At 49.4% G+C, this 27136-nt stretch overlaps 2 protein-coding genes across 14 annotated transcripts in view; one reads left to right on the plus strand and one right to left on the minus strand.

Annotated features, from left to right (window-relative positions):
- Positions 1 to 27136, minus strand: part of PRRT1B (proline rich transmembrane protein 1B) — a 596855-nt gene that overhangs the window by 471086 nt on the left and 98633 nt on the right. The gene's annotated exons all lie outside the window — the stretch shown is intronic.
- The window catches only part of RAPGEF1 (Rap guanine nucleotide exchange factor 1), a 152553-nt gene that overhangs the window by 51275 nt on the left and 74142 nt on the right, over positions 1 to 27136 (plus strand). For 8 of the 13 annotated variants that reach the window (XM_066366841.1, XM_066366843.1, XM_066366852.1 and 5 more), the window contains exons 2-4: positions 20145 to 20284; positions 20843 to 20956; positions 26161 to 26339. In XM_066366841.1, the coding sequence (XP_066222938.1) occupies positions 20145 to 20284; positions 20843 to 20956; positions 26161 to 26339 (433 nt within the window). Of the gene's footprint in view, positions 1 to 20144; positions 20285 to 20790; positions 20957 to 26160; positions 26340 to 27136 lie in introns of those variants that run through there. The other 5 variants (XM_066366845.1, XM_066366853.1, XM_066366844.1 and 2 more) reach the window with 2 other exon arrangements.

The raw sequence follows: 27136 nt of genomic DNA on the forward strand, positions 1-27136 counted from the left end.
GTAAGGCACCCTCAGTTCTGAGGACACTGAGTATTTCAGCCATGATGAGTTCCCTGTGGGCCAGGCTTCCTGGGAGAAGATGACATGATGCTTTTCTCCATGGTCCCTTGGTGGCTCTTAGAAATTTGTGGGCAAACTGTGGGACTTTCCCCTGCCACCCCCTCTCCTCTTTTCTGTGCAGACCCCACACAGACTGTGAGGGCAGCATCCTCCCCCGTCAGATCCGGGAGCTGTGCTCGAGACTGTTCGGTCCTTGGTGAATTCCTTTGCTTTCCAGTTGATTTTGCTAGAAAAGTCAAGGTTTTTCATTTTCAATGTAAAATGTAGTTATCATCTTAGAATGTGCTCAAAGGACCTTAAATATACTTTGAGGAAACAGTTAACTCACAGGGGGGATAAGCATGGAATAAGGAGTGACTTCAGCCTCAGGGCTGCTCCTGAGCAGGGTGACCAGGCCCCTAGGCCAGGCAGCATGGCGGCTCTGCACCGGGCCCTAACTTTGACCTCCTCCCCTTTGGACCTGTGAGTGTTTTGTCCGAGTCTGCTTTCTCCTGACTGCAAATAGGAACGGGGTAGTTGTCTTATGCATGGTGTTTCAGACCAGACATCCTGTCATTGAGCCATCTCCTGTTCCTCTTGAGAATCACTGCCTTAGAACAGTTATTTGAAGGCAAAAACCACATATATTTCCAGCACAAAGTAGATGCTAAACAAACTTTACAGCCAAATATAAACAAGCATGGCCTTTAGCAGAAGGAAGAGCAATGATTGGTCACTTTGGTCCACCGCTTCTGGGTGAAACATGTTATCACCAGCACTCTGCACACAGTAGGTCTTCAGGAAATATTTACTGGGTTACTCATGCTCTGACCTTGTACTGGAATAGACCTGGTTCAATCACATTTCCTTGTTTGGGGTCACTGGCTAGTTGGAATCTGGCCGCTAGAACTGGTGCGCACCCCACCCTGCCAAGCCCCATGGCTCTGCTAATGCAGCCTGTTCTGGGTACAGCGTTAATAACCTGTCTCCCGGTCAGCAGGAGCTTCTCCTGAGGAATGTTCTCATCTGAGACGAGAACTTCCCCTGCTGTCAGAGTCACCTGCTTCTCACTTTGTGCGCAGTGGGCTCTGCTGGGCTTGCAGTCGCCCCTTCCGCATCTTAACAGATGTCACTGCCCTCTGCCTGATCTGTCTTCTCAAACCGTGTGCTGCGGTCACCTGGAGGACTAGGGAAACCCCAGGTGCTGGGTCCCTCCCGCAGGGACCCGGACCACTTGGCCTGTGTTGGGGGGGGGCAGGCTCGCTAGCCAGCTCCGGCTGCATCCACGCTGCAGGGGACTCACAGCCCTCCCCCGCTCGTCACTCTCACTTGGGGGAGGATTAACACAGTATTGAGTCGTAAAAGCAGTTCAGTGGGTCAAATAGTGAAATCAAATATAAATGTTTTAGGTTTTGGATATGCTACTTCATGTACTTGGTTGTAACAGAAATACGTTTTTTAGAATGTTTTTAAGTCACCTATATATTTTTAAATTTATTGATTGATTTTACAGAGAGAGGAATAAAGAGAAAGAGAGAGACATCAACTTGTTGTTCCACCCATTTATGCACTCATTAGTTGACTCTTGTATGTGCCCTGACTGGGAATTGAACCCACAACCTTGGCGTATGGGAAATAAAAATACTTTTCTTACTGTGGTTTGTGGTAAAAAAAATAAAAAATTAAAATAAATAAATAAATAAATAAAATTGGAAGCCAGTCATAGCCTCTGCCTTAGAATGACCCACCTTTTGGTGTGTGATTCCAAGTTTCAGACCCAGGGTAGGACTCTTCACCAGTGTCCTGGTGACTTTGAGTAAACACTAGGTTTGCCCTCCCAGGACCCCTGGCCTGTAGCAGCTTCTCCTTGTCCTAGTGAGGGGGTTTCTCCACACCCCTCCCCCACTCCCCAGGGATAAAGGTCTCAAGCAGTTCAAGTTGATTGTAACCAAAATATGTTTCATGAACAGCATTTAGCCTTACTACCTGTCGTGCCTTCTGATATTTCTGTTCTGTTTCATGTTTAAACCATAACATTGATTTGGGGACTTTCTAATAGGTTCTGACTTGTAGTAAATGTTAGCAGGAGGAGTAAACCAGTGATTTTCAACCTTTTTACATTTGGGAACCTGTGAAAATAGAAATATTTTGGGGACTGCTAAGGTAGAAATCACCCTGAGCACAAATTCGACTAAGATGATTGAGTCTAATCATCTTCATACAACATCAGGGAGGTTAACTCTTTTCACAGACCGGCATGAAATCTCTGGGGGGCCTGTCTGTGGACCGGCAGTGGAAACACACTGCAGTAGAGCACATCTGCCCACTGCATCCAGTGTGGGCTCAGGCGGGGCCCTCTCTCCGGCATGCCCTTTCTCACCCAGGTCGGTACCCGTCCCTTTGCGTTGTTCACAGAAGGTCCTGCAAGGTGGCTCAGCTCACGGCTCTAGGGCTTCCTTCGTAAACTTTTCCTGGATCTCTCTGGAGGGAAGCCCTTTGTTTCTTCAGCATTTGATTTGCTCTGCAGTGTCCTGGAGCCCTAGGTGTATAGCTTTCTTCCTTGTTAGCTTATGAACCACTCCAGGGAAGAGCCGGCGTGCCCATTCAACCACCGCCCTTCTGTGGGTTCAGATGCCCAGTGTCTGGCTGGTGGAAGAAACTCAGCCAAGGTGCGCTCTCTGTGTGGGCGGCCCAGGGCCTGCATTCAGTTTTTTAACATTGTTTCGATGGAAAGGGCATTCTGATTCCAGACAGCTGACTTGGAGAAGATAGGTACCTGCCTCCTCCTTCTCCCCAGGGCAGCCTGTGCTGGTCCTTCCTCCCTCTGCCCCTGGCCTGCTGAGGTGGATGGAGGCTTTGGACAGAAGATAGGGGGCCGTCTCCCATGGGAGTAGTTGGCCCCTCAGAAAGAACTTTGATTCTAGGAGATGTACCACAACTGCTGAGGGAGAACGATCTCGCACAACGTGCAGTTTCCTGCTCTGAGGATTCGGGAATAAAGCAGCTGGCTCTTCCCCAGAGGTGCTTCCTGAGTGGGGTGGGTGTTTGGAGTTCCGAGCAAGAGAGAGAATGTGGAGAGAGGAATGCTAGTTGGCCGAGTCCAAGATCCAGCGGAGGGAACGTTGAGCCCCGGCCACTGAAGAATGATCTTAAAATCACACAGGATGAGGCCGTGTTGTTGCTCATCACGGGCTGTAGAGGTCAAGACTCTGAAACCAGGAAGGCCTTTTTGACTTTAGAAAGCCTCCTCCCAACTCTTTTTAGCCAAACACTGGCAATTTCCGCCATTGCTGAAATATGTATTCCGTAACTTCTTGTTTGGGGGCTGTTTAAAAATAGCGTCTTGGTTCTATCCATAATCCCACCTCCCCAGTTGTATAAACTTGACCTCTCCCCTAGGCCAGAGGCTGTGTCTGCGATGTCACCACTAATAGTATTTTCAGCCCCGGCACTAGCACAACCCAGAGGTCTTTGATGTGCTGCTGCTGAGAGTGAGCCATCTTGGTCTTGGACTTTTCCAGAAGGGTGTGATTCACTTTTACAAGCAGTACTGGCCTGAAAGTCTTTTCTCTTGCTCTTGTGGTGACTTGCTTCCCTGCTGATCAAAGTTGTGAACACATCTAATAAACGGCATATTTGCCAGCCTTTGGCCTAAAGAAGAGGAAGAAGAGGCCTGCACTAAGTACGATGTGCCACCTGAGTCGGAAGCCGGGGTGGGGGCACAGCTGAGCACAGAGCCCTGCGCCTCGTGGGCTCTGGCTGGTCAGACCAGCCCCGACCGGAGGGGAATGAGAAAGTCCCTGCAGGGACAGAAGAGGCCACGAGCCGTCCTCCCTGGGAGCCCGTTTCCTGCACTTTCAGAGCCATCTTCTCCCTGGACTGAGTTTCAGGAGACGGCACGTCTGCATGTGAAGCCACCCTGGATTCAAATCCAGGGCTGTCACTTACTGCTCGGCCTCAGTTTTCCTACTTTGGAGGGTTTTCAGTGAGATGGGCCAGAGAGTGCCCGGGGTGATGCTGGGCCCACACTGTGCACTGAGCGGTCAGCTGCTGCCGTGTCGTCGCTGTGTCCGCTCCACTTGTCCCTCGGAGCCGCGTGCAGTGCCTTGTGTGTGACGACTGTACAGCTAACTGGGAATGGCTTGGATTTCAGGCTCTGAACAATCGAATTCTGCTCTGACTAAACCAGCATGACTTCACGTTTTAGTCCCCGAATTTCAAGGGCCCTCAGAGCCTCCAGTAGGTGGTTCAACATCTGTGGCCGTAAGGAATTCACAAGCAAAGAGTAGGTGGGCATCACCAGCACTGGCCTGGGCTGTCTTTTATTCTGGGCCTCTGCGCGTTTTCCCTGACTGCTGACGTTGTCTCAGGAGGAGGAGAAAGCACAGCTGGAGGCTGGTTGATATTTTCTCAGCCATTACTGAGGAGAGAGCTGTGGTATGGCTTCGTTCAGGAGGCCTGGGTCCTGGGCTGGGGGTCAGTCTGTCCCCAGGGCCTCCAGCTTTCTCTGGAAGGACACTCGGCATCCTTTCCAGCTCTCACACCACATGGAAGCCGAGAACCGTACCACTCACTTGGCCCCTGGCCAGGGCTGGGCCTCCGAACAGGCCGCCAGGGCTGCCTTGGCCATTTCCTTGGAGAGACTGCCATTGGCCAGCACCTGATTATGGGTGGTGGAGCAGAGGGGGTTTCCCCCATGCATATCTGAACTGTCATATATAATAGATATTTTTGCCAGAACAGGTCCCTGGCCATAAACACATTTGAGAGACAGGAGCAGAGGGGCAGGGTCTGTGAAGAAAAGTTCATCAAAGAGCAGTGAAGAAGACTCTTGGCTCATTCTGTTCCAGAGAAAACTAGGGTCCGTGGTTGGGTGAGAATAAGGGCTGCCTCTTCTCCACCCCACCCCCTGTTGTCCCCCACCCCCGGCTGTCCCCCACCCCAGCCTGTGAGGCCAGAGTATGCTTTGGAGGTGGTCATTTGCAGACCCCTGTGTCCTCAGAGCTTTCCCCACCAGCGCCTGTGTGCTGACTGCCTCTCCCAGTCTCCATGTTCAGTGTCCAAGCCTGGAGCTACTCCTGTGCGTTCAGCTCTTCCCCCCCCTGCAGGTTGGGGTGCAGCCTGGGCTTTATTCAGGGGCTGTGGGCCCAGAGCCGTCCTCCCTGAGCCGAGCCCTCTCGGCTCTGAGAGCATGTCTTTGTCCTGGCTGTGTTAACTCTGGGTCGTGACTGAGGGTGTTCTGGGCCCCCTGAGGCTGGGGGCCCCGAGAGGGAGGAGCTGTGTCTCCTTCTTCTGACCCTAGCGCTTGCACATCCTTGTGGGATGAGTGAGGGAGGGAGGAAATGGCGTGTACTCAGGCCCCGAATAGTGCCCGCTCTGCATGATCTGATGCCCCAGCTCCCTGAGGTGACAGGGAGGGGGAAGGACCACAGATGACCCTGTCCCTCCACTTCCTTCACTCTGCGCCCAGAGCTCTTCGGGCAGGGTCCCAAACTACTGGGGATTTTGGCTTCTGGCTCCTTTCCCTGTTGCCTGGGACATAAATAAACGAGTATGTGCTCACTGACAAATGAAAATGTTTTGCCTCTGGAAGCCCGGAGGGTGGCCTGACAAGCAGAGTTCCCAGGGTCCCTGAGCGGGCCGAGCGCAGCTGAGGCCACGAAGTTGCCATCTGCCACAGCCTCCACACCCACAGCGCGGTACGCCCCATCACTGTGCACTGGTCCCAAATAAACAGGCTTTCCTGCCCCCGGCGTGGGCTGCTTTGCTGGTGACATGGTGCTGAAGAATATGCTTTGTGGCCCTTGAGGAGCATTGTTTGAATTCTGCACTGGCACCGGTCCTGACATCCCAGTTCCTGCGAGGGAAGGAGGCTGCCACAAACAACTCCACCTCAAGGACAAAGGTTAGGGCGGCCCGCTTCCTGTGGGGCCAGGTCCCTGGCTGGGGCGCTGTGCTCTGGTCCGGCTCGCTGTCAGCCCGGAGCACTGCCGTGTTTACTCGGAGGACACTTTTGTTTCCCTCCCCAAACCCCGCTTGTCTCTAGAAATAGAACTGCAGAAATGACTAATCCACATCTCTGGAAGTCTGTGGCTTTAAGCGTTTCTGCGTCAGTTCCAGACAGCAGTGGAAAAGAAATACTTCCTTGGGAGTTGGCAACCCTGGGGACAGGCTGACCTTGAGTGGGTTCACGGCCCATGTTAGCGCTACAGTTGTCTTGTCTGTGATGCGTGTGTGACTTATGTGGGGTGGTGTTAGAGCTCTGTGACTTAGTATCCTCGTCTGTCAAATGCTAGTAAGAACACTTCCAGTGTTGTTTTAAGAATCAGGGGCAGTATGTGAACCCCCGCCCCAGGCCTGGCTTCTGATGGGATGTTTAAAACAGGAACCGTTGATTTAGCCAGTAACTGGGCCCCAAGGGGCCGCCGCTCCATCCCAGAGGCTCCCTCTCTCCTCCTCGTGGGATATCTGTACTGTAATTTACAACAGGAGGAAGTTTTGGGGAAAACTCTGTGGGTTTATTCAGAACTCTCCGTAAAGGTAAGGGTGCTTCCCAGGGGGTCATCTCCGTGCTTTCTTCACGTGTGACAGTTTAGTTGCTGAGGCTGCGGCTTCTATTTAAATCCTGTAAGGTACTTTAGTTATCAGATCCCCCCCCCCCTTTCTTTTTTAATTTGCTGGAAGTTGAGAGGCGGAGCTTCGGATACAGCTGGATCTAGCAGCCCAGGCAGTATCACCAAGTCTCGAGCTTTTCCCCTTTTCTCAGTTTTGTTTTTTAATAAAACTTTTTTACTCGTGTATAGCATGTAGAAAAGTGCTCAAATCGTAAGAATACCCACTCAATGAATTATCTCCTCTTTTAAAATTACAATGCATAGAATAAAAATTGTCCTCTCAAAGCGACGGCAGTTGTCTCAGAAACATTTCTTTAGCAGCAGATGATGCTTATTGAATGTACAGTCCTGTGCTCAGAGACCTTCTGTGGAGTACTGATTACATTCTCATGTCCGCCCGGAGGAAAGGGTATTAGCCCCACTTTACAAGTGAAAAAGGGAAGGCCCAGGAAGCAGACTTGTCTGAGTCACCCACACTGAGGGGGTTTACACCCCTCAGTCGGGTGGAGCAGGGATAAGTTCACGGGGATGTCCCAGGCCATGCATGGCCATGGTCCCTGTCAACAAAGAAAATCAGTTTGCTTTGTTGGGAAGCTGTGATTGCAGAAACCTGTGCTGTTGAAACACTGCTCTGTGCTCCATTGCCCGACCTTGCCCAGTGGTGTCCCCGCAGCCCAGCATCCAGCATGTCCCTGTACCGGGCATTGGTTAGAGTGAATCTGCAGCACTGGCATGTGGGACATTGTCCTGGGTCCTCGAGCCCAGCGGAGGCGCGTGGGTGCCCCTCTTTGCTTGCAGCTGCACACGATCTGCCCCTTTGGGAAGAGGTGAAGCAGCCACCAGGGCCTCAGCAGCACGTCCCTGAAGCAGGAAGATCAGCTGAGCCCAAGGCAGCGTCTGCGGTCTCCCCTCCCCAGCAGGGACGCTGAGGGCCAGGCCGGAGCTGCAGAGCACTGGAGATGTGTGATTCCAACGGGGCCGGGCTGGACATGTCAAGTACATGCTAGAATCTGAAGGCTCAGTATGAAAGGAAAAGACAGATGACACAGTTACATGTTGAAATGATAATGTTGAGGATAAATTGGGTTAATTTAAAAATATTTTAAAATTACGTTTGGCTCATGTTGTGTTTCTTTTTGACGATGCTAGCATAGAGTCCACTGTCCTCTAGTGAACTAGAGGGGGAGGGGAAAGGTAGGGTTTTTCTCTTGTCTGTTCCCTGGAAGTGGCTCAAACAACAAACATTCTGTTACACCAGGTAACCCAAACCGAAGCACCGCACCAAAGAAACCTCTTGATTGAGTCTGACTCGCATGTTGACACTCCTTACAGAACTGTATTAAAAACCCATGTAGCCTGACCTGTGGTGGCGCAGTGGATAGAGCATTGACCTGGAACACTGAAGTCGTTGGTTTGAAGCCCTGGGCTTGCCCGGTCAAGGCACATACAGTGTGTCCATAAAGTCATGTTGCACTTTTGACCGGTCACAGGAAAGCAACAAAAGACGATAGAAATGTGAAATCTGCACCAAATAAAAGGAAAACTCTCCCAGTTTCATACCTATTCAGTGCAGTTCGATGTGGGCTCACGCACAGATTTTTTTAGGGCTCCTTAGGTAGCTATCCCGTATAGCCTCTACAGACTCGTCACTGATTAATGGCCTACCAGAACGGGGTTTCTCCACCAAACTGCCAGTTTCCTTCAACTGCTTATCCCATCGAGTAATGTTATTCCTATGTGGTGGCACTTCGTTATAAACGTGCTGCTATTCATGTTGCACTTTGGTCACGGATTCTAATTTAGCCAGCCACAGAACACACTGAAATTTCCTCTGTACCGTCCACATCTTGACTGGCATGGCCGTGGGCTGCTCCGCTGTATTCATGGTGTTACGTCATCATCTGCGCATGTGCACATGCTGCCACATCATCCTACAGAAACTGGGAGGGTTTTCCTTTTATTTGGTGCAGATTTCACATTTCTGTCATCTTTTGTTGCTTTCCTGTGACCGGTCAAAAGAGCACCATGACTTGACGGAAACACTGTACAACAAGCAAACAATGAACAACTAAAGTGAAGCAACTATGAGTCAATACTTCTCGCCCTCTTTCTGTAAAATCAATAAATAAAATCTTAAAAATAAAAAAACCATGTATACCATCCCATCTGCATCGCTAATCAGATGTCACTCTCCGGCGTGGTTGAATGTAGTAGTTGTCAGGCGTAACAGTTTCTTCATTGATTCTTGGTCTGTATGCTTTCTGACAACACCCTGAATATTTATTTTGCCAGTTATTGGGCTAAGATTCCAAACTGATTAACTTTTGACCATCATCAGGGTCTTGAGGACCAGTGAGTAGAATGCCTTTTCTGCTTTGAATTCTGAAAGTTGGTCAAAATAAATAAATAAATAAGATGAGAACCAACATATTACCTTGATTACTGATAAAGACCTGCTTAAATCTAAATGAGCTTCCTAATTATCAAGTCCCAGGATGTGACTAAATTTACCCATTTAGTCATAGCCACTTTGCACTTGTCAGGCCTCCCCATGTGAGGGACATCAGAGGACAGGTGTCTTGTGGGTGGACTTACTGTGCGTAGGGCTGGCGGGCTGGGGCTGAAGGCGGCACATGCAGGGTGCAGACCCTGTAGGGCCTGCTGACTTCTGGAGGACTTCGCTTTCTTCCGAGCGAGAACAGATGCCACGGGAGGCTTACAGTCAGCGGGGCCACATGATAGGCCTTACCTTTTATAAGGCTCACTCTGGTTGCTAGGTTGAGAAGACCATAGAAAATCAAGAAGCAGGAGACCAGTTAGAAGGCAACTAGTGGTCCAGGTGAGGAGTTAGGATGGCTTGGGTCAGGGTGGAAGCTGTGAGATACAGTATACAGATACAGTTAAGGTAAAGCTAACAGAATTTGCTGGAGGATTGGATGATAGACATGAGCAAAAAGCAGAGTCAAGAATTTTAACCTGAGCTGTTGGAAAGGTGAAATTTCCGAGTTTGCCGAAATGTGGGGACATGTTTGGGGAGGGAGTTTCAGGAATACGGTTTTGGACTTGTGTTATGAGCTGCCTGTTAGAATCACCGAGAACTCGTGTGTAGAAAGAGACCGTTCAACAGTGAAGTCACCTGGACCTCTTCTCTACCTGCACCTGTCTCTGGGTTGTCACCTAGTCTCAGCTTCTGTGTCACCTGTATCTGACAGCTCCCAAACGTATTCCTCCAGCCTTCACCTGTCTCTAACCCAGACCTACCTCTCCAGCGCCTAATTCAGGTTTCTTGATACTGATATGGAACCTGGCACAGATAAGATGCTCAAATATTTATTGAATGAACGTTTTTAATTCTTAGACTAACTTCCTGAATACATGCTATTATTAATATTATGCAGAAATACATTGATTCCATCTTGGATAAAGTAAAAGAAATTATAGGATATAATTGTATTTACATTAAATTATTTGGATTTTCCCTACAATATTAGAAAATGTGTATTTATTAGAGATTTAAGATCATAAGAATATTTGCATTTAGCCTGACCAGGCGGTGGCACAGTGGATAGAGCATCGGACTGGGATGTGGAAGACACAGGTTTGAGACCCTAAGGTCGCCAGCTTGAACACAGACTCATCTGGTTTGAGCAGGGCTCACCAGCTTGAGCTCAAGGTCGCTGGCTTGAGCAAGGGGTCACTTGGTCTGCTGTAGCCCCACGGTCAAGGCACATATGAGAAAGCAATCAATGAACAACTAAGGTGCTGCAACAAAGAATTGATGCTTCTCATCTCTCTCCCTTCTTGTCTGTCCCTATCTGTCCCTCTATCTGACTCTCTCTCTGTCACATACACACACAAAGAATATTTACATTTATGTCAGCTCTTCTATTATTTTTACAAAGATGAAACAAAAGTTCCCTGAGATATGCAGAGTATTTTAGGAAGATACTCAGTGCGGAGTTCTTTGGGATGGTACTCTTTCTGGACTATTCATGGTTAAACACGTTTGTTAATTTCAGTAAATAGTATTTCTTTAGCCCTGGCCGGTTGGCTCAGCGGTAGAGCATCGGCCTGGCGTGCGGGGGACCCGGGTTCGATTCCCGGCCAGGGCACATAGGAGAAGCGCCCGTCTGCTTCTCCACCCCCCACCCCCCCTTCTTCCTCTCTGTCTCTCTCTTCCCCTCCCGCAGCCGAGGCTCCATTGGAGCAAAGATGGCCCGGGCGCTGGGGATGGCTCCTTGGCCTCTGCCCCAGGCGCTAGAGTGGCTCTGGTCGCGTCAGAGCGACGCCCCGGAGGGGCAGAGCATCGCCCCCTGGTGGGCAGAGCGTCGCCCCTGGTGGGCGTGCTGGGTGGATCCCAGTCGGGCGCATGCGGGAGTCTGTCTGACTGTCTCTCCCCGTTTCCAGCTTCAGAAAAAAGAAAAAAAAATAGTATTTCCTTAAATTGTAAATGACCTGTTAATCTGACCCATGTAAAAATCATGTGGGCTTTTTTTTAGAAGAACCTTAGACCTTTGTGCCTTGTGCCCCCTGCCAGTTACCATCCATCCTCAAGCATAACCACTACCTTTACCCGAGATTAATTTTGCCTGTTTTTATATCTGTATTATTAGAATCTTGCAAATTACACTTTATGTGTCTGGCTTCTTTCTGTATTGTGAAATTTGTTCATATTGTTGCGTGTCATATAGATTATTTATTGCCCCGCACCTAGTATTCCGTGTGTGAAGGCGCCACAGTGGACCCTCTCCTGTTGACAGGCTGTGGGGGTGCCCCTTTGACTGTTCTGGCAAGTGTCTGCTGCACTCCCCGGGCCTTGCTCCAGGCTGTGTGTCTAGGAGCGGGACTGCTAGCCTCAGGGAGCGCGTGGTCAGCTGGAGTCGTGCTCACTCTCCGCAGTGGGGGACGCGGAGGGCCGGTGCTCTTCCCCTCGCCCCAGTAGTGCTTCCTGTTTTTTCTAATTATCCATCCATTGTGTATGCAGTGATATCACTTTATGCTTTTAATTTATTCTGGATGACAGATGGGTTGAGCACGTTGTCCTCTGTTTATTGGCTATGTGGATATCATCTTTTAAGAAATGTCTGTTCAGGTCTGAATCTTTTAAATTCTTACGAGTAGTGCAAGTAAAACAAAATGGCGGCTCTATCAGACTGAGCTCCACGCCGAGGTGAAGCCTGGAGTCCTCCGTAGGCAGCAGGGCCTTGGCCGCCGCCCCGCCCCTCACTCTCTGGCCTGCATCCAGCTCACAGCAGCCCGGCGGATCTTACCAGGTTTTCATACGTGTATCCTTGACCTGACTATCCCATGTCTACGCGTCTGTCTCGGTGCGTGGGTGTGCATCAGCGTGGCACCGTGAAGGGCAGGTGAGGAAGCACCTGTTGGGGCCCGGCTGACTGTGGTGCTGTACCTCTCGGCAGGACGTGGCGCAGCGGCTCACACGTGGGAGAATGCCGGCAGCACGGCGCCAAGGAGGCAGACGCCTCAGCTCTGCCACACGTGGGGCTCTCAGGGATTTTACTTCCTATGTTATCTATTTTTGCAGTGCCGGAATTTTTATAATGAGGTTGTTTTACTTATGTTGCTGAAAAAGAAAAAAAAAAAGATACACTTACTATTTCCCTCAGCGCCCACAGCAGTGCCATAGTTATCAGTCGACTTTCTGGACAAATGGAGAATGTGAACAGATTTTCATGTCAGAAGAGCCTTTGGTGTTGCAAAACTCCAGCTATTATTTCCTTTTGTTTTAGCATAAATAGTTTTATGTTGAGTAAGACTGGATCTTTTGATAGGGAAGTTGTTGTTGGGAAAAAATGAAACATCAGGTTGCTTTCCATTCTACTAGGCTGGGTTTTCAGTTTTTGCCTTATTAAGTGTTGGCAGAAACCTGGCAATGTTATCAAATACCAATAATGGTTATCATTCGTTGTGCATTTGCTATATATCAGGTCCTGGGCCAAGTCTTCTACGCACAGGATCACGTTTAGTCCTCACTAGGTCCTGAGGTCATGTTTGTTTTATAAATGAGGAACCTTCACTTCAGACAGGTGAGAAGTTTGTCCAGGTACATAGCTGAGCTCAGGTGAAAACACAGGCTGCCTGCCCGGGTCAGGTACCTTGGTTGGTTAGAGCTTCTTCATCTCAAAGCACAGGGGTTGCCAGTTCGATCCCCAGTCAGGGCACATATAGGAACAGATCCATGTACCCGCCTTCTCTTTCTTTCTCTCTCTCTCTCTCTCTCTCTCTCTCCAATCAATCAATAAAAAAGAGTGCCTGACTCCACAGCCCATGTGCCACCTGCCATGCCGACCCACTCAGTCCTGCTCTCATTTTTATCTTTACATTAGTCTGTAAAAGTCTTAGCGAGTAAAAGTCTGAAAGCCTTATGTTTAAAAAGTCCTTCCTAATGAGTCAGATTCCTTCTGCACTCTAGTTGTCCTTCTGTGCATTTCCGAAACGGGAGGCTGGACTCGGTAAGTGGGAGTGGGCAGAGGGAGGCCCTTCCTAGTTGTGCCACAGTTCTGTGCCCAGGACGCTGTGGGTGACGAGAGACTGCCAGCTGCAGGACGTGTGGAGATCAGCACTGCCTCAGAGTGTTGTCTACCACGACCCTGACTTTGTGGTGGCTTAGGTAGTTGATATTTACCCCCCCCCCCCATCCAGGGCAAAATTAAGCCCTGACAGGAACCGCTGCTAAGTTGGGATCCCAGCTGCTTCTCTGGTGACGTTTGAAAAGCCAGTTGATCCGCACAGTTGTCAGCCAGAGGCTGAGGCTGACAACTTGTTACGCCTGGCCAAGGGCAAGTTGAAAATGGAAGAGTGCAGTACAGACACCTGGCAGGCTCCCTGGGACAAACTTGGTTGGCTATGGTGTGTTGTTGTTTTTGTTCTTGTTTTTTTGAGACATGAGTCTGTGAGCTGCATGCCTCTCCTCCAGCCTGTCCTCTTTCTCACTGAGTAACGAAGGACATTCATCTCATGGCTGGACATGGAGCCTGTGATGGTTGCCTCAGAAAGTGCCTGTTCTCAGAGGCATCATGACCACACTTTCTCTGGAGGAAATGATTAACAGATTGATTAGTCATTGGGAGTTCCCGACCTTTGGTGGTGTGAATGCCACACTAAACACTGGTCTGAGGCTTTGTTTTTTTAAGTTCTATCAGTGGCCTTTGAAGTTGCTCTCACAGATCTGATAGACCACAATAAGACACTGGCTCCAGGCATTTCCATGTGAAGGAGGCTTTCCTTTCCTTTGGGTGGGCGTGGCCATATGGAAGTGTGCAGGTCTGGCAGTCCCACGTGGTGGAGCGGTGTGGAGCCACTGGGATCTTGCTAGTGGGACTGCAGAGTGGCACGGCCACTTTGGAGACTCATTTGGCGATATCCATAAAGTGGAATATAGTATCTACTCATCATCCAGCAGTCTAGTCAGAGAAAACTCCTACATGTTCCGAGAGGTATGTGTGAGAATGTTCATGGTAGCCTTGTTTAGAAAAATTGGAAACAAATGCCCACTGGCAGGAGAGAAGACAAATAAAGCTGGTGCCGTGGAACACATGGCATGCCACGGCACCCAGAGTGAACACACTTATCTACTTCAGCAGGGCTAAATGCCAGACCCACCGGACGAGGAAAACACCAGAGCGTGAGGACACTTACAGTGTGCTCCCATGTACGAGCAGTTCACAAACATCAATTAAACTCCACTTAGAGATATCAAGTGTCACAAAAAGTGAGGGATGATCAGCACAAGGCCTGAATCATGGGCAAGCTAGGTTTATTGGGATGTAACCCAGTCATAAGTTGAGTATTTGGATATATATGTGTGAACTCTTCCCAAAATTTGTTTTAACTAGAAAGTCTAAAGACACTTGTACACAAAATCTGCGGAATAACTTCCCAAGGGAACAGTCAGGGAATAGCACGAGCGTGGTTGCTGAGGCTCACCTGACCCACTGCAGCAGCGTGGGAGCATCTCCTGGGCATCGCCCTCTGCCCCCGTGACCGATGCACACGAGAGGGCGTGTGGGTGTGGCTGGGTGGGTGGGGCGTGGTTAGCAAGATTACCCTGAGAGCTCCCTCTTGTTGCTTCCTTCCACCTGTTGGTCATTGTAGTGCCTTATCGGCACTCAACTGCATGGTCTGATTGACCTTGCACGTCACCCACTGTTTCAAGGAAAAGGTGACAAGCAGCCTCCAAATCAAAATCTGTCCTCATGACCATTGTCCTCAGTTTCCAGGGCTGAGGCGGTTGGTTGTCATTACAAGGACCTTGCTCTCCCCGCGTGGTAGAGCGCGTCTCCTACTGGAGCTGGCTCTTTGGAGGCTGTTACATACTCTGAGGAGAGATTTATTGGTAGATCCAGCACTTTCTTTAAATGCTGATGTTGAGTCCCAGCTGTGCCCCGAGACAGGATTCTGGGCTGTAGCTGTGGTATACTTCTGGGTTCAGGTGCTCTCAGGTGGAGGTGCCCTCAGCTGGCCCTGGGCCATGGTCAGGACCATCCCCATATATGCAGGACCCTGAGAGGTTGGGGGCCATGCACACCCTGCCTGCCTACCCTAGTTCACCCTTGTTTGTGACAGCAGAGATCTGCATCTGGCCAGCCCCTCCGCCCATGGAGCTGCCAGGGCTGCAGACTGGCGGGGGCGGAAGTCGGCTCACCCAGCCCATGTCTCTGGAGGTCTTTGACCACCAAAGTGAGCTAAAGAAAGCGTGCATCCTGCCTAGACTTCCCCATTTCTGTCTGCTCCTTCCCTCCACCCTGCTAGTCGTCTCCCTAGGGTGCCAGGGTAGAGGTCACACACGAGCACACTGCTCTGCCATCCCGTCGGGCTGGGAACCCGCCTGTGGAGGGCTGTGCTGTGGGGGCCGACGCCAGTGTCCGGAGTGCGATGGGCAGCCGTCAGGGCAGCGCCGGGGAGGCACCGGGGAGGGAGACAGGTGAACAGCTCAGGCGGGCGGAGCTGTCGGTCAGTGCTGAAGGTGGACGGAGCACTTGTGAGGCCCAGTTACTGGGGCCCGTGGGCTACGTGTCTAGGGCAGCAGGCCAGCCTGTTGCAGGTCTGGAGAGCAGGTGGCAAACAGACTTCAGAATGTGACCAGCCCCCTGTCCCTGCAGACCCCGGGGTCAGCTGGATTAGCTCCCGGGGCGCGAGCCTCACTGCACTCCCAGGCAGCCTCCTGTGTAACCTATGTCACACCGGCCACCCAAGAGCAGTGCTGTCAGTGTCGTTTGCCAGACAAGGGAACTTAAGAACTTAAAGAGATGACTTGGAAGTATTTTGACCCAAACAGTATGACTACAAAGCTCACCCTCATACCACGTTTCCAAACATAAGGCAGTACACACTGTATAGAGGCCCCATCCAGCTTGGGTGGGAAAGAAGTAGAGGCAGGTCCAAGGGGTGCCGGAGAATTCACACTGTCAGTTTACCTACTTGGAGTCCCAGAACGACTGCAGCAAATAAGGCCTGGTGTTGCGCTGCTTCCGGTGAGGAGAGGGTGCCCCAGCTTCTTGTGGATTTGTGTCCAATTCGGGGCCTAAGAAGGGCTTCCTGCTGCTCACCCTGGCCGGGGGACAGACAGCTGTAAATCCCTACCTGGTCTGACTCCACGTGTAAACGAAGGTCAGACCCTGGCTTTTCTTTCTGATTCAGAGGCAGTGGCTCCTAGATAACTTGCAGATGGTCCCTCTGACCCTGTCTGCACCTGGGAGGTCTTTGACAAGGAGTTGAACTTTGGCCCCATTAAGCCAGTGCAGCAGTAGGGGATAGTGACAGGCTTATATGTTGTTTATTTGGAAGAGTTTTTTAATACTAAATTGCTAGAAAAATTGAAAGCAGTGCTTTTCACTTTTAAAACTACAAATATTTATGTTTTTATTGCACAGCATTGTGTTCTGTTCCCTACTTCACAACCAATTGTAAATATTATTGTGAATTTCCAATGTTAGCAAAGGAAGCATTTCTTTTTATGGGGACTGTGCTTTATTTTATTTTTCAATTACTGTTTACATTATTATTTTGTATTAATTTTAGGTGTACTGCATAGTGGTATGGTCATATACTTTATAATCGTGTAGTGTTTTGTTTTTGTTTTGTGACAGAGAGAGGGATAGATAGGGACAGAGATAGGAAAAGAGAGATGAGAAGCATCAATTCTTCGTTGTGGCACCTTAGTTGTTCATTGATTGCTTTCTCACATGTGCTTTGACCGGGGCTACAGCAGAGCCAGTGACCCCTTGCTCAAGCCAGCGACCTTAGGCATCAAGCCTGCGACCTTGGGGTTTTGAACCTGGGTCCTCCACGTCCCAGTCCAATGCTCTATCCACTGCGCCACCACCTGGTCAGGCTCATGTAGTGTTTTTTGATTGGCTGATTTGTTGAGTAGAATTTACTGAACGTCTTGAGCCATGTATCATGTTAGCACTGGGGATGTAGGTGTGAGCAGTGTAAGCACAGGCCTCAGCGAGTGTGCATTCTTGTGAGGACACAACCATGTATCACTTGATAAGATAGTTTCAGGCTCTGGAAAGCACTATAATAAACAGAGGTGGATTAAAGTTGGTTGAGGCCCCAGGCGCAGAAGAAAATATTGAGCCCCTTAAAAAAAAGAGAGAGGCAAGGAAATAAAAATACATAACCATATTTTAAATAAATAAAAAATATTACGTACTATTAATGTTAAAATTACACATATGAAAGCAAACTTGGTGTCATTAGAAAAAAAGTGTAAAGTTGGGGTTTTGCAGGGCCCTTCAGAAGTCAGGACCCAGGGTGCGTGCCTGGTGCTCCCGCCGTTAAATCTGCCTCTGAATAAATGGCGAGATGCAGGAAGGCTGGCTGTTCAGTGGATGTTTGTTTATTTTAAACAACTTCATTGAGCTATAATTCACATATACAGTTGACTCATTTAAAGTGCAGAATTCAACATTTTTCAAAGCAATTCACTGGGTTGTGCAACCATTCCCAGATTCTAATTCTAGAACATTTTGTCTCCTACCAGGAGAAACCTCTTACTTTCTAGCTGTTCCCCTCCAGCCCTCTCCACTCCCCTCAGTTTGAGGCAACCACTGGTCTACTTCCTGTCTTTATAGCTTTCCCTATTCTGGACATCTCAAATACATGGAATTACAAAATACGAGGTCTTTTGTGACTGGCGTCTTTCTCTTAGCATGGTATTACTAAGATTTATTCATGTTGCCAAGGGGATCAGCACGTCATTTCTTTCCATCGCCTGATAATGTCCATTGTGTGGATATCCCACATCTTATTTATTTGTTCATGAATGTTTAGACATTTGAGCGGTTACCACCTTTTGTTTTTTATGAATAATGCTGCTGTGGACATTTCATGTACAAGTCATGTGGCTGTCTGTGTTCGTTTCTATTGGGCGTGGGCCTAAGAGCAGGATTGCTGGGTTACAGGGTGACTGCTCTTGTGAGGGGCAGCAGCATGTGAGGGTCCCAGTCTCTCCATGTCCGCACCAACACTTGGTGTTACTGTTTCGATTCTACCTCATGGGTTTGCAGCCGTGATTTATGATGGTTTTGATTTATGTTTCCCTGGCGACTAATGATGTTGACGATATTTTCATGGACTTCTTGCCCATTTTTAGATCTTCTTGGGAGAAATGTCTCTTCAAATCCTTTACCCATTTTTAGTTAGGTAATTTGTCTTTTCTTGTTGAATTGTGAGATTTTTTTATATTTCCTGTATACAAGTACTTACCAGGTCTATGATTTGCAAATATTTTCCTGTATTCTGTACCTCGTCTTTTTACGTTCTTTAGTGGTGTCATGTGCAACACAAACATTTTTTTTTCTTATTGAAGTATATTAATTGACATATAATAACATACTGGTTTCAGGTATAGATCACACAATGATTTGATATTTGTATATCTTGCAAAATGATTACTGCAGTAACTCTAGTTTAAAAGTTTTTAATTTTGATAAAGTCCAGTTTATTTTTTAATCTGTTGCTTATGCTTTTGGTATTATATCTAAAAAATCATTGCCAAGTCCACAGCCACAAAAATTTTATCCCTGTGTTTTCTTCTGTTTATAGTTTTAACTCTTACACTTAGGTCGTTGATCCATTTTGAGTTAAATTTTGTGTATGGTGTGAGGTAAGGGCTCAAATTCATTCTTTTGCTTGTGAATATTCAGTTGTCCCAGCACCATTTGTTGAAAGGAATATTAATTCCCTCATGGCATGGCATTGACATCCATGTCAAAAGTCAATTGGTCATAGATATGTGGGATTATTTCTGGAGACTGTCAGTTCTTTCCTTTGTTCTGTATGCTTCTCCTCTCCTCAGTACAGCGCTGTTCTGGTTACTGTAACTTTGTAGTAGTCAGTTTTGAAATGAGGAAGTGTGAATCCTCTAACTAGACTCTTCTTTTTTCAGATTGTTTGACTATTCTGAGACCCTTGTATTTCCACACTAATCCGAGGATTAGATTGTCAATTTCTGCAAAACAAGCAGGAGGGGCAGCTGGGTTTCTAACACGAATTATATTGAATCTATAGATAAATTGGGGATGTACTGCCATTTTAACAAAATTAAGTCTTTTGGTTCATGAATATGGGCTGTCTTTCCTTTTATTTATTTAGACTTTCTCTGATTTCTTCAGTAATGTTTTATAGTTTTCAATGTATAAATCATCTTATAGTTCTTATGTTAAATTTATGCCTAAGTATTTTATCCTTTTTTATGATACTGTAAATGGAAGCTTTTTAAAATTTTATTTTGATATGTTCAGTGCTACTGTATAGAAATGCATTTGATTTTTATATATGATCTTATATCCTGTGACCTTACTAATTTTGTTTATTAGTACTAATAGTTTTTTAGTTGGATTGCTTGGGCTTTTCCATACACAAGATCACATCATCTACAAAGAGAGATAGTTTTATATCTCTCCTTTCCAGTCTGGATGGCTTTTATTGAAATACTAGAGTACGACATCCAATAGGAATGGTGAGAACGGACCCCCCGTCTTGTTCCTGATTTCAGGATAAAACATCCAGTCTGGCACTGTGTCCCAGAGAGTTCTGAGTACCTTAGTTCTATTTCCACCTCTACTGCCAACTCGAAGGCCTTGCCCGTGTCACTTGCTGCAGTCCCTAAGCCAAAGAATGAGAAAGACGTTGATTTGTAGTGGTGGTACAGTTCATGCATCCTGCGCTGTGTGACTCTGCTGGTATTCCTTCTTCCGGGCCAGTTAGCTCCCCGGGACTTTGGTTAGATCCCACACAGACTCCACGAGGAAGGACCCTTGGGAGTATTTGCCAGTGAGTTGTCCATACTTGTTCGGACTGACTTGGACTTCCATGATTCTGAACTACCTGTCCTAGAGACGGGCTTCGCAAAAATATGATCAGAAATGTTTTAAGGACTCCCTGTTGCCTTTTCTTTGCATCTGAACAGCTTGGGGAAGTTCCCACTCTGCCTCTAACCGTTGGACCCCTCTCTGTTTACAGACTCCCAGCGTTCTCATCTCTCCTCCTTCACCATGAAGCTAATGGACAAATTCCACTCACCCAAAATCAAGAGGACGCCATCCAAGAAGGGAAAGCCAGCTGACGTGTCTGTGAAGATTCTTGAGAAGCCTGTGAACAAAGTAAGCTGGTTCTCTCCACACTTCTGCTTTGAGCAGTCAGAATCTGTGCTTTTTTGAAGTTCATTCCCTGGGGACGGAGCTCTCATTGCAGACACCTATTCCATAGTGTCCAGGCTGCAGGCGGGGCCTCTAGTGTTTTTGTGAAATGTGAACCTGTAGGCTGGTGTTTCTCGTGTTAATTAGAGTCAAGCTCAGTTGGCTAGAACAGTTCTCCTTTCCCAGAGGTGCTATCCTCGGGATACTCAGAACAGCTCCACACTTCTGTTCACACCCGTGACCTCCCTGCCTCAGAGAGCCCACCATCACCCAGGCGCGTGCGCACGCGCGCGCGCACACACACACACACACGGGGAGGTTTGTGATGTCCAGGACTTTTATGCTCTGAGACATGCAGAACCCTGGAAGTCCAGCCAGAGGTGTACCCTCAAGCGCTAGTAACCTGAGCAGGGCCAGGCGAGCCAGGTATGTTGAAATAGCTGTTGATTTTCATCAACCCCTTTCTTCAGCCTAAAGCGGCCATTTCAAGCTCTGTAGGAATCCAGGTTTCCTCTCTTCCAGGAGGCAACAGACAGATTTCTACCAGAGGGCTACCCTATCCCCTTGGATCTGGAGCAGCAGGCAGTAGAATTTATGTCCACCAGTGCTGTGGCTTCCAGGTCTCAAAGGCAGAAGGTCAGTGTGATACTAAGAACATTGGGTTTGCCTTGCCTTCTACTGCAGAATCCTGGCCCATGGTTTTGGGGATGGAAAAAAATCTATTACAGTATCATGGTGTTCATTTGGGTGGCAACTGTGGGCCTGATCAGCAAACAGTCCAAGGGGGTCTTGGGTAAAAGTAAGCTTATCCAAGCTTATCCCCGTGGTCTTTGGAGAGAGCGCAGCACTCCATGGCGAAAGCTTGGGGATCCTTTCTGGGGTTGGTTTGGGTGTGCTGCTTGGGTCCAGCGGGTTCTGGGGGAAGGGAGCGAATCTCCTCTGTCAAGATCAGCTGTTCTTTCCTTGAGCTGCTAGGATGATGTAAGGGACTGAGAAAGGCGAGGGCGTCTGACGTGCAAGGTGCTCTGTCAGACTGGTGAGGCAGCCACAGACGCAGGTACTCTCAGGGACAGGGACACTACTGCCGACATGGAGCAAACCCTTCCTTAGCGGTGTAAGTGCTCTCCACTCGTTCCTTACTTAACCCTCATAAGAGCACTGGGAGCGGAGGCTTATTTTGCAGGAAAGGAAACTGAGGCTGTGGACAGAGTAAACATTTGGCCATAAAGGGTGGTGAAGCTGAGATTTGAACAAGGCCATCTGGCATCCAAGTCGAAACTCTTGCAGTGAAAGCCAGAGTTTATTTTTTAATATCTCCCAAATCTAAATGTTAACCCTACATGTAAGTAACTAAACATGAAAACAGAATTGAACTTAGCAATGTGAAATAAAAGCAAGCTTTGTAGACTAATAGATCTTTAATCATCTAGTGAGTACCCAAAGCCTAGTTTGTAGGTGAGCTGGTATCACAACTGTCATTAGTTAATGCCGCTGGCAAGCACTGCCCTGCTGTGTAAACACATAATTCCTGAATTTTGCAGTGCACCTATTTTTGTTTTTTATGTTCACCAGCAAAATATATATATATATATATTATAAGGTGAGAGGCAGGGAGGCAGACAGACAGGCTCCGGCATGTGCCCTGACCAGGATCCACCAGGCAAGCCCCCTAGCAGGTGATGCTCTGCCCATCTGGGGCTGCTGCTCTGTTACTTGGCAACCAAGCTATTTTTAGTGCCTGAGGAGAACCCGTGGAGCCATCCTCAGTGCTCAGGACCAATTTGCTTTAACCATTTGAACCATGGCTGCAGGAGGGGGAGGAGAGAGAAAGAGAAGGGAGAGAGGGCTAGAGAAGCAGATGGCCACTTCTTTTGTGTGCCCTGACCAGGAATTGAACTGGGGACTTCCACACGCCAGGCCAACACTACTGCTGAGCCAGCCAACCAGGACTGCAAAATATCTTAAAACCCTAAAAATGGAGGAAATAAAGGTTTTAAATCAGAAAGTCTTCTGTTGAAGAATTCTTTTTCCTACCTCATCTGTTAACAACAGGAGGCTGAGAGTAAGTGTGGAATGTTCAGGGTTTGCCAGATTGATCCGGACTCCAGACTGAAGAAGAGTAAGAAAGGAGAAGATTTGGTCTGCACCACAATTCTTTTTTATGACGGTCTGTTCAGCAGCCTCTTGGAGCTGAGTTTCTCCCTGAAGTCCAGGGAGCGTGTCATTTGTCATCTGAAGGGGCTGAGGCCGCACGGAGGGAAGCGATTCACTGACTGCCGTGTTCTCTTCGTGCGCTCTGAGAAGACACTGTCCCAGTCCCTTGGGTCGTGAAGTTCCCCCTTCTTCATTATCCCAAGAGAGGTCACAGGGAAGAGCGCATGCTACCATGTCCTTTACTTGGTGGGGTTCCTGTAAACTCCAGGGGACACTGAGCATGTTTAGGGGACATGTTTGGTTGTCACACAGGAAGGTGAGGCAGGAGCTACTGGATCTGGGGGGTGAAGCCCAGGGAAGCTGGTCAGCACCCTACGGCACAGAGCACTGCCCCTCTGCTCCCACACAAAGACTCCCTCACCCCAAAACACCAGTAGTGCACAGCTGAGAAGCCCTGTTCTGCAGCAAGGAGCTGCAGGCGTGGTCTTTACGGAAGGGAAAATGCTGCCTCACTGGTGCTTATCGCCCTTTAAGAAGCGCTGGGTCACTGTGCTCTGCCCCCAGTTACCTGCCTGAAAGCGAGAGCACAGACGTGCATGTGGTACAGGCCCAGACAGCGCTGGGCGTGTCCGGGAAGTGCCAGCATGCCTGGGCTGGGAGGACCGTCGGAGAACTCTAACAATAAGTCTGTCATGTGCTATCATCATTAATTATGTGTTACTTATTAGTCCCTTAATACCTAGAGAATATTCTCATATACTTTGTCGTTTTACCCCAGTTTATATGCACAGCTTTCTCTGTTTAAATACATGGGGAATTGCAGCACAGGAGCATAGCTATCAGACTGAAGGGGACAGATACACAGGTAGGATCAGACTGAAGGGGACAGATACACAGGTAGGTAGGTACATGGACCCAAAGCTGCACAGCGGTCTCTCAGTGCCCAGGCCCTGCCCTGGGGGATTTCACATGAGGTCTTATTTACTCCTCACCATAACCATGTGCAGAAGTTTGATTAGTCTTAATATATAGAGACTTTGGGCTCTGGTCCAAATTTTTTCATCAAAGTCTGTTTTTCGGCTTGACCTGTGGTGGCACAGTGGATAAAGCATTGACCTGGGAATGCAGAGGTCACTGGTTCAAAATCCTGGGCTTGCCCAGTCAAGGCACATATGGGAGTTGATGCTTCCTGCTCCTCCTACCTTCTCTCTCTCTCTCTCTCAAATAAATTTTTTTAAAAGATCTGTTTTTCCCTTAAATCAGCAGTTCTCAACCTGTGGGTCGCAACCCCAGCAGGGGTCGAACGACCAAAACACAGGGGTCGCGACCCCACAGGTTGAGAACCACTGCCTTAAAAGTTATGAAATGCTTCCATCTGCATTCTCATTCGGGCTCCACATCAACCTCCTCCAATCCCCTGGCAGGACTTACTCTTCCCTCTGTGCGCACAGAGAGCAGGAAGCCCGCGTGTCCCCAGGCCCAGTGGTGGCTTTGGATCCAGGCCCCGCCCAGTTCGGCCACCCACACGTAGTTCCCAGGTTGTTGGGCGATGGTGGCTCCTGCTCCTGCAGCAGCTGCTGCGCGGGAGGACTCCGCCGCCTCTCAGAGTCCCTGTGCGGCAGCCCCGCAAAGCCAGGCCTCGGGGGCCTGCCCTCCGGAGAGCCAGCCTGAGTCCCGCTGTGAACTCGGGCTGCCTGCTGGCTGCATTTGCAAGAAGCCACAGTTCACAGTTCTTCAGTGTGGGGCGAGGGGAAAGCAGTGTGCAGAAGCCTTTCGTTCCGGGAGTAGAACTGGCTGCAGAGCTCATGGATGAAACCTGGCTCTGCTCAGTGGCCGCTCCTTAATTCGGAGCCCAGGGTGGCCCGGCTCTATGGTGGCGGCTCATGTGGTCTCTTTACAAGGGACGGGAAACTCTTTCCTTCTGAAGCGCCTTGCCCTTCTGGATGGCTCCCGCCTCCAGGTGAGTCCCTTTCTCCCCAGCAAACCAGATGATTCATTTTCTTAAAATGTCTCCTGCTTCTCCCCACATTTCATCACTGCTGGCCCCTCACACATCCTGCCACAGTGCGACGGCGGTGTTGTGGTCACAGTCCTCGAGCCAGGCTAGCCACCGTGATCCTAGTCACACTTGATGTTCCCAAGCACCTTGACTCCCTCCCGCTGGGCTTTGTCCGCCCGGGGGGGGGGGGGGGGGCGGTGGTGAGGCAGAGAGCTCCTGTCGGGAGGTGGAGAAGCTAGAGCCTGACCCTGGGAAACAGGCGGCGAGCACACAGTGTGGTCACACAGTGTGGGTCCCGAGAAGGGAAGTGGAGGGAGGACAGCCTGGCACAGTGAGGGATGGGGCTGGGTGGGCGCTCCCTCTCCCGGGAGAGAGGTCTTCCTCGCCTTTAGGGAAGGACCCATTGAAAGAAATTAAATCGAGCCTTTGAAAGTCATCCGACTCCAGGCATTATTTACTTCTTGATCCCATTTATGTATTTTTCTTTTGATATTCTCATGAAAGAAATGCCTCTACTCTTGAAGTTTTTTATTTAAAATGACATTTTCCATCATTTTAGAAGAGCTCTAGTGTTCAAAATCATAATCACTTTTTATTATGTAGTATTGACTTATGATTATAGACTATTGTTGAAATCAGCTTCTTCTAGAAAGTCTCCTCTTGCCCACAGTGGCTTTTGTTTCTATACCCCTGAGTCCTAGAGAGCCACAGGCGGCATATTCCTCACGCACACCTCTCTTCACGTGCACTGGATGTGTCATCGATTCTGCTTGAGATGACCGCGTGGGGTTTATCCATCTCCTGGGTTACCCTTGCGTTGTCCTCTGCACCAGCCCACTGCCCCCTGGGTGGTTGATCTCAGGGCCAGTCTAGAGAAAGGAACCAAAGGGGCGTGGGCACCCAGCGACAGGACTCTGGGCCTCGGCAGCCCAGGGGAAAGGACGGGGCGCGGAAGCTGGGTCCTGGGAGGAGCAGCTCCTGTTTTTCTCCTCTCTCGTGGGCTCTCCTCGGGCAGGCAGCGGGACTAGGACTGCCGTGGGCTCACTGCTGGAGCCGTGATGGGACCTGCGCCACCCACTCTGGTCTCCTCGCCTCTTCACCTGAGCGCCCGGCCCCAGCCCTGCGGTTTCCAGGTCTTTGGAGAGCCACGTCACTCCTTTGAAAGGGGTTGCATCTTTGGGTTGAACGTAGGAATCTAGTGAGGAGTCCTGGGAGAATGTGTTGTGAACACAGTGCTTCTGAAACCGGCCCTACACGGTCAGTCTCTGGGATCTCTGAAAGGCCCAGTCTCTCCATTTGGTTTACTGGACAGATACGTCCCGAGACTCGGCTGTCGGTTCTCTCGGCGTCCTGCAGCCACCAGCAAGCTAGCCCTCAGCGCACTGAGGGAGACTGGGCGCTGTCTCAGGGTGGTGGAGCAGGCGGCCTCAGGCCACATCGCTCTGCTCCGGAGGGGTTCCGGAATAGCTAACCAGTCTTCCTCGGTCAAGCCGCCTTCTTCCTTCAAGTCTGGCCTCTGTATCCCGACTGCTATCCTTAGAAAACTAATTTAACTTGGCTTTTCAGCAAGAAGCCTTTTCCATTAGCATCAGTCTCGAGATAGTTTACAGAAAATTTTATTTTATTTTTGCAAAATAGCTCCCTTTAATCTCTCTCCTACCTCCTTATGCTTACCATTTCCTTGCAGAACCTGAGCTGGCTGGAGGAGAAGGAGAAGGAGGTGGTCAGTGCCTTGCGCTACTTTAAGACCATCGTGGACAAAATGGCCATTGACAAGAAGGTCTTGGAGATGCTCCCAGGGTCCGCCAGCAAGGTGCTGGAGGCCATCTTACCGCTGGTGCAGAGCGACCCTCGAATTCAGCACAGGTGAGTGGCTCTCAAGTCCTTGGCAGTGTCCGAGCGGGGGAGACCTATAGGCATCTTGGTTTGGGGGCACTTCAAACTCAAGGTTTCCAGGAAACTTTGAAGAGGGTCAGGAGGGAAAGGAGCCCCCTCCCTGCCCCATGATGCCATGTGATGCTCTCCCAAGGCTGAGGCCACTGTTACTCAGGAGACCGCACAGCACTCGGGACGCAGTCATGGCGTAGGTCTGGTCGTTTCTTTGCATTAGCTCATAGGCAGTAATCACATGGATGGATGTAGACCCGGTGCCTAGGTCAGCCATAGTGCATACAATACGAAATCTATTAGAGACCTCAGCTGCGTAGGCAATTAGGACAAAAGAAGTAGAAAAGAGCCCCACTGGAGCACGGATTGGTGACACTTCTAACTGTGTCCAGCTGGGATCTCCCCAACAGCCCTGGATTCACCGGAAGCAGGTGCGGGGGGTGCAGTCAGCCCAGTCCCAGGAAGCTTCTGGGGTAGTGCTTTACTGCTAGACTGCTTTTTCCTCTTACAGGTTAGCAGGCAGCTTGACCCGCAGCATTTACTGTTAGGAGCAGAAGGAGAAGCGTCTCCACTGCAATCTTCAGTGGAGGGCCGTGGGGGCTTCCTCCCGGGGGGCTGTGGTAGGCCTGCCGGCTGTGCGGCTCTTCCCTGGGCCTGCTCAGAAGACACGTGTCTGTTTCAGTTCCTCAAGTGACTCAGTGCTTGTGGAGCCCCACGAGGCAAAAGTTTTACGAACTGCATTCAGCACTTGGCAGTGAAGTGCTTGGTTTTCTTTT

The sequence above is a fragment of the Saccopteryx leptura genome, chromosome 2, assembly GCF_036850995.1.
Source record: "Saccopteryx leptura isolate mSacLep1 chromosome 2, mSacLep1_pri_phased_curated, whole genome shotgun sequence".
In the NCBI taxonomy this organism is placed as follows: domain Eukaryota; kingdom Metazoa; phylum Chordata; class Mammalia; order Chiroptera; family Emballonuridae; genus Saccopteryx; species Saccopteryx leptura.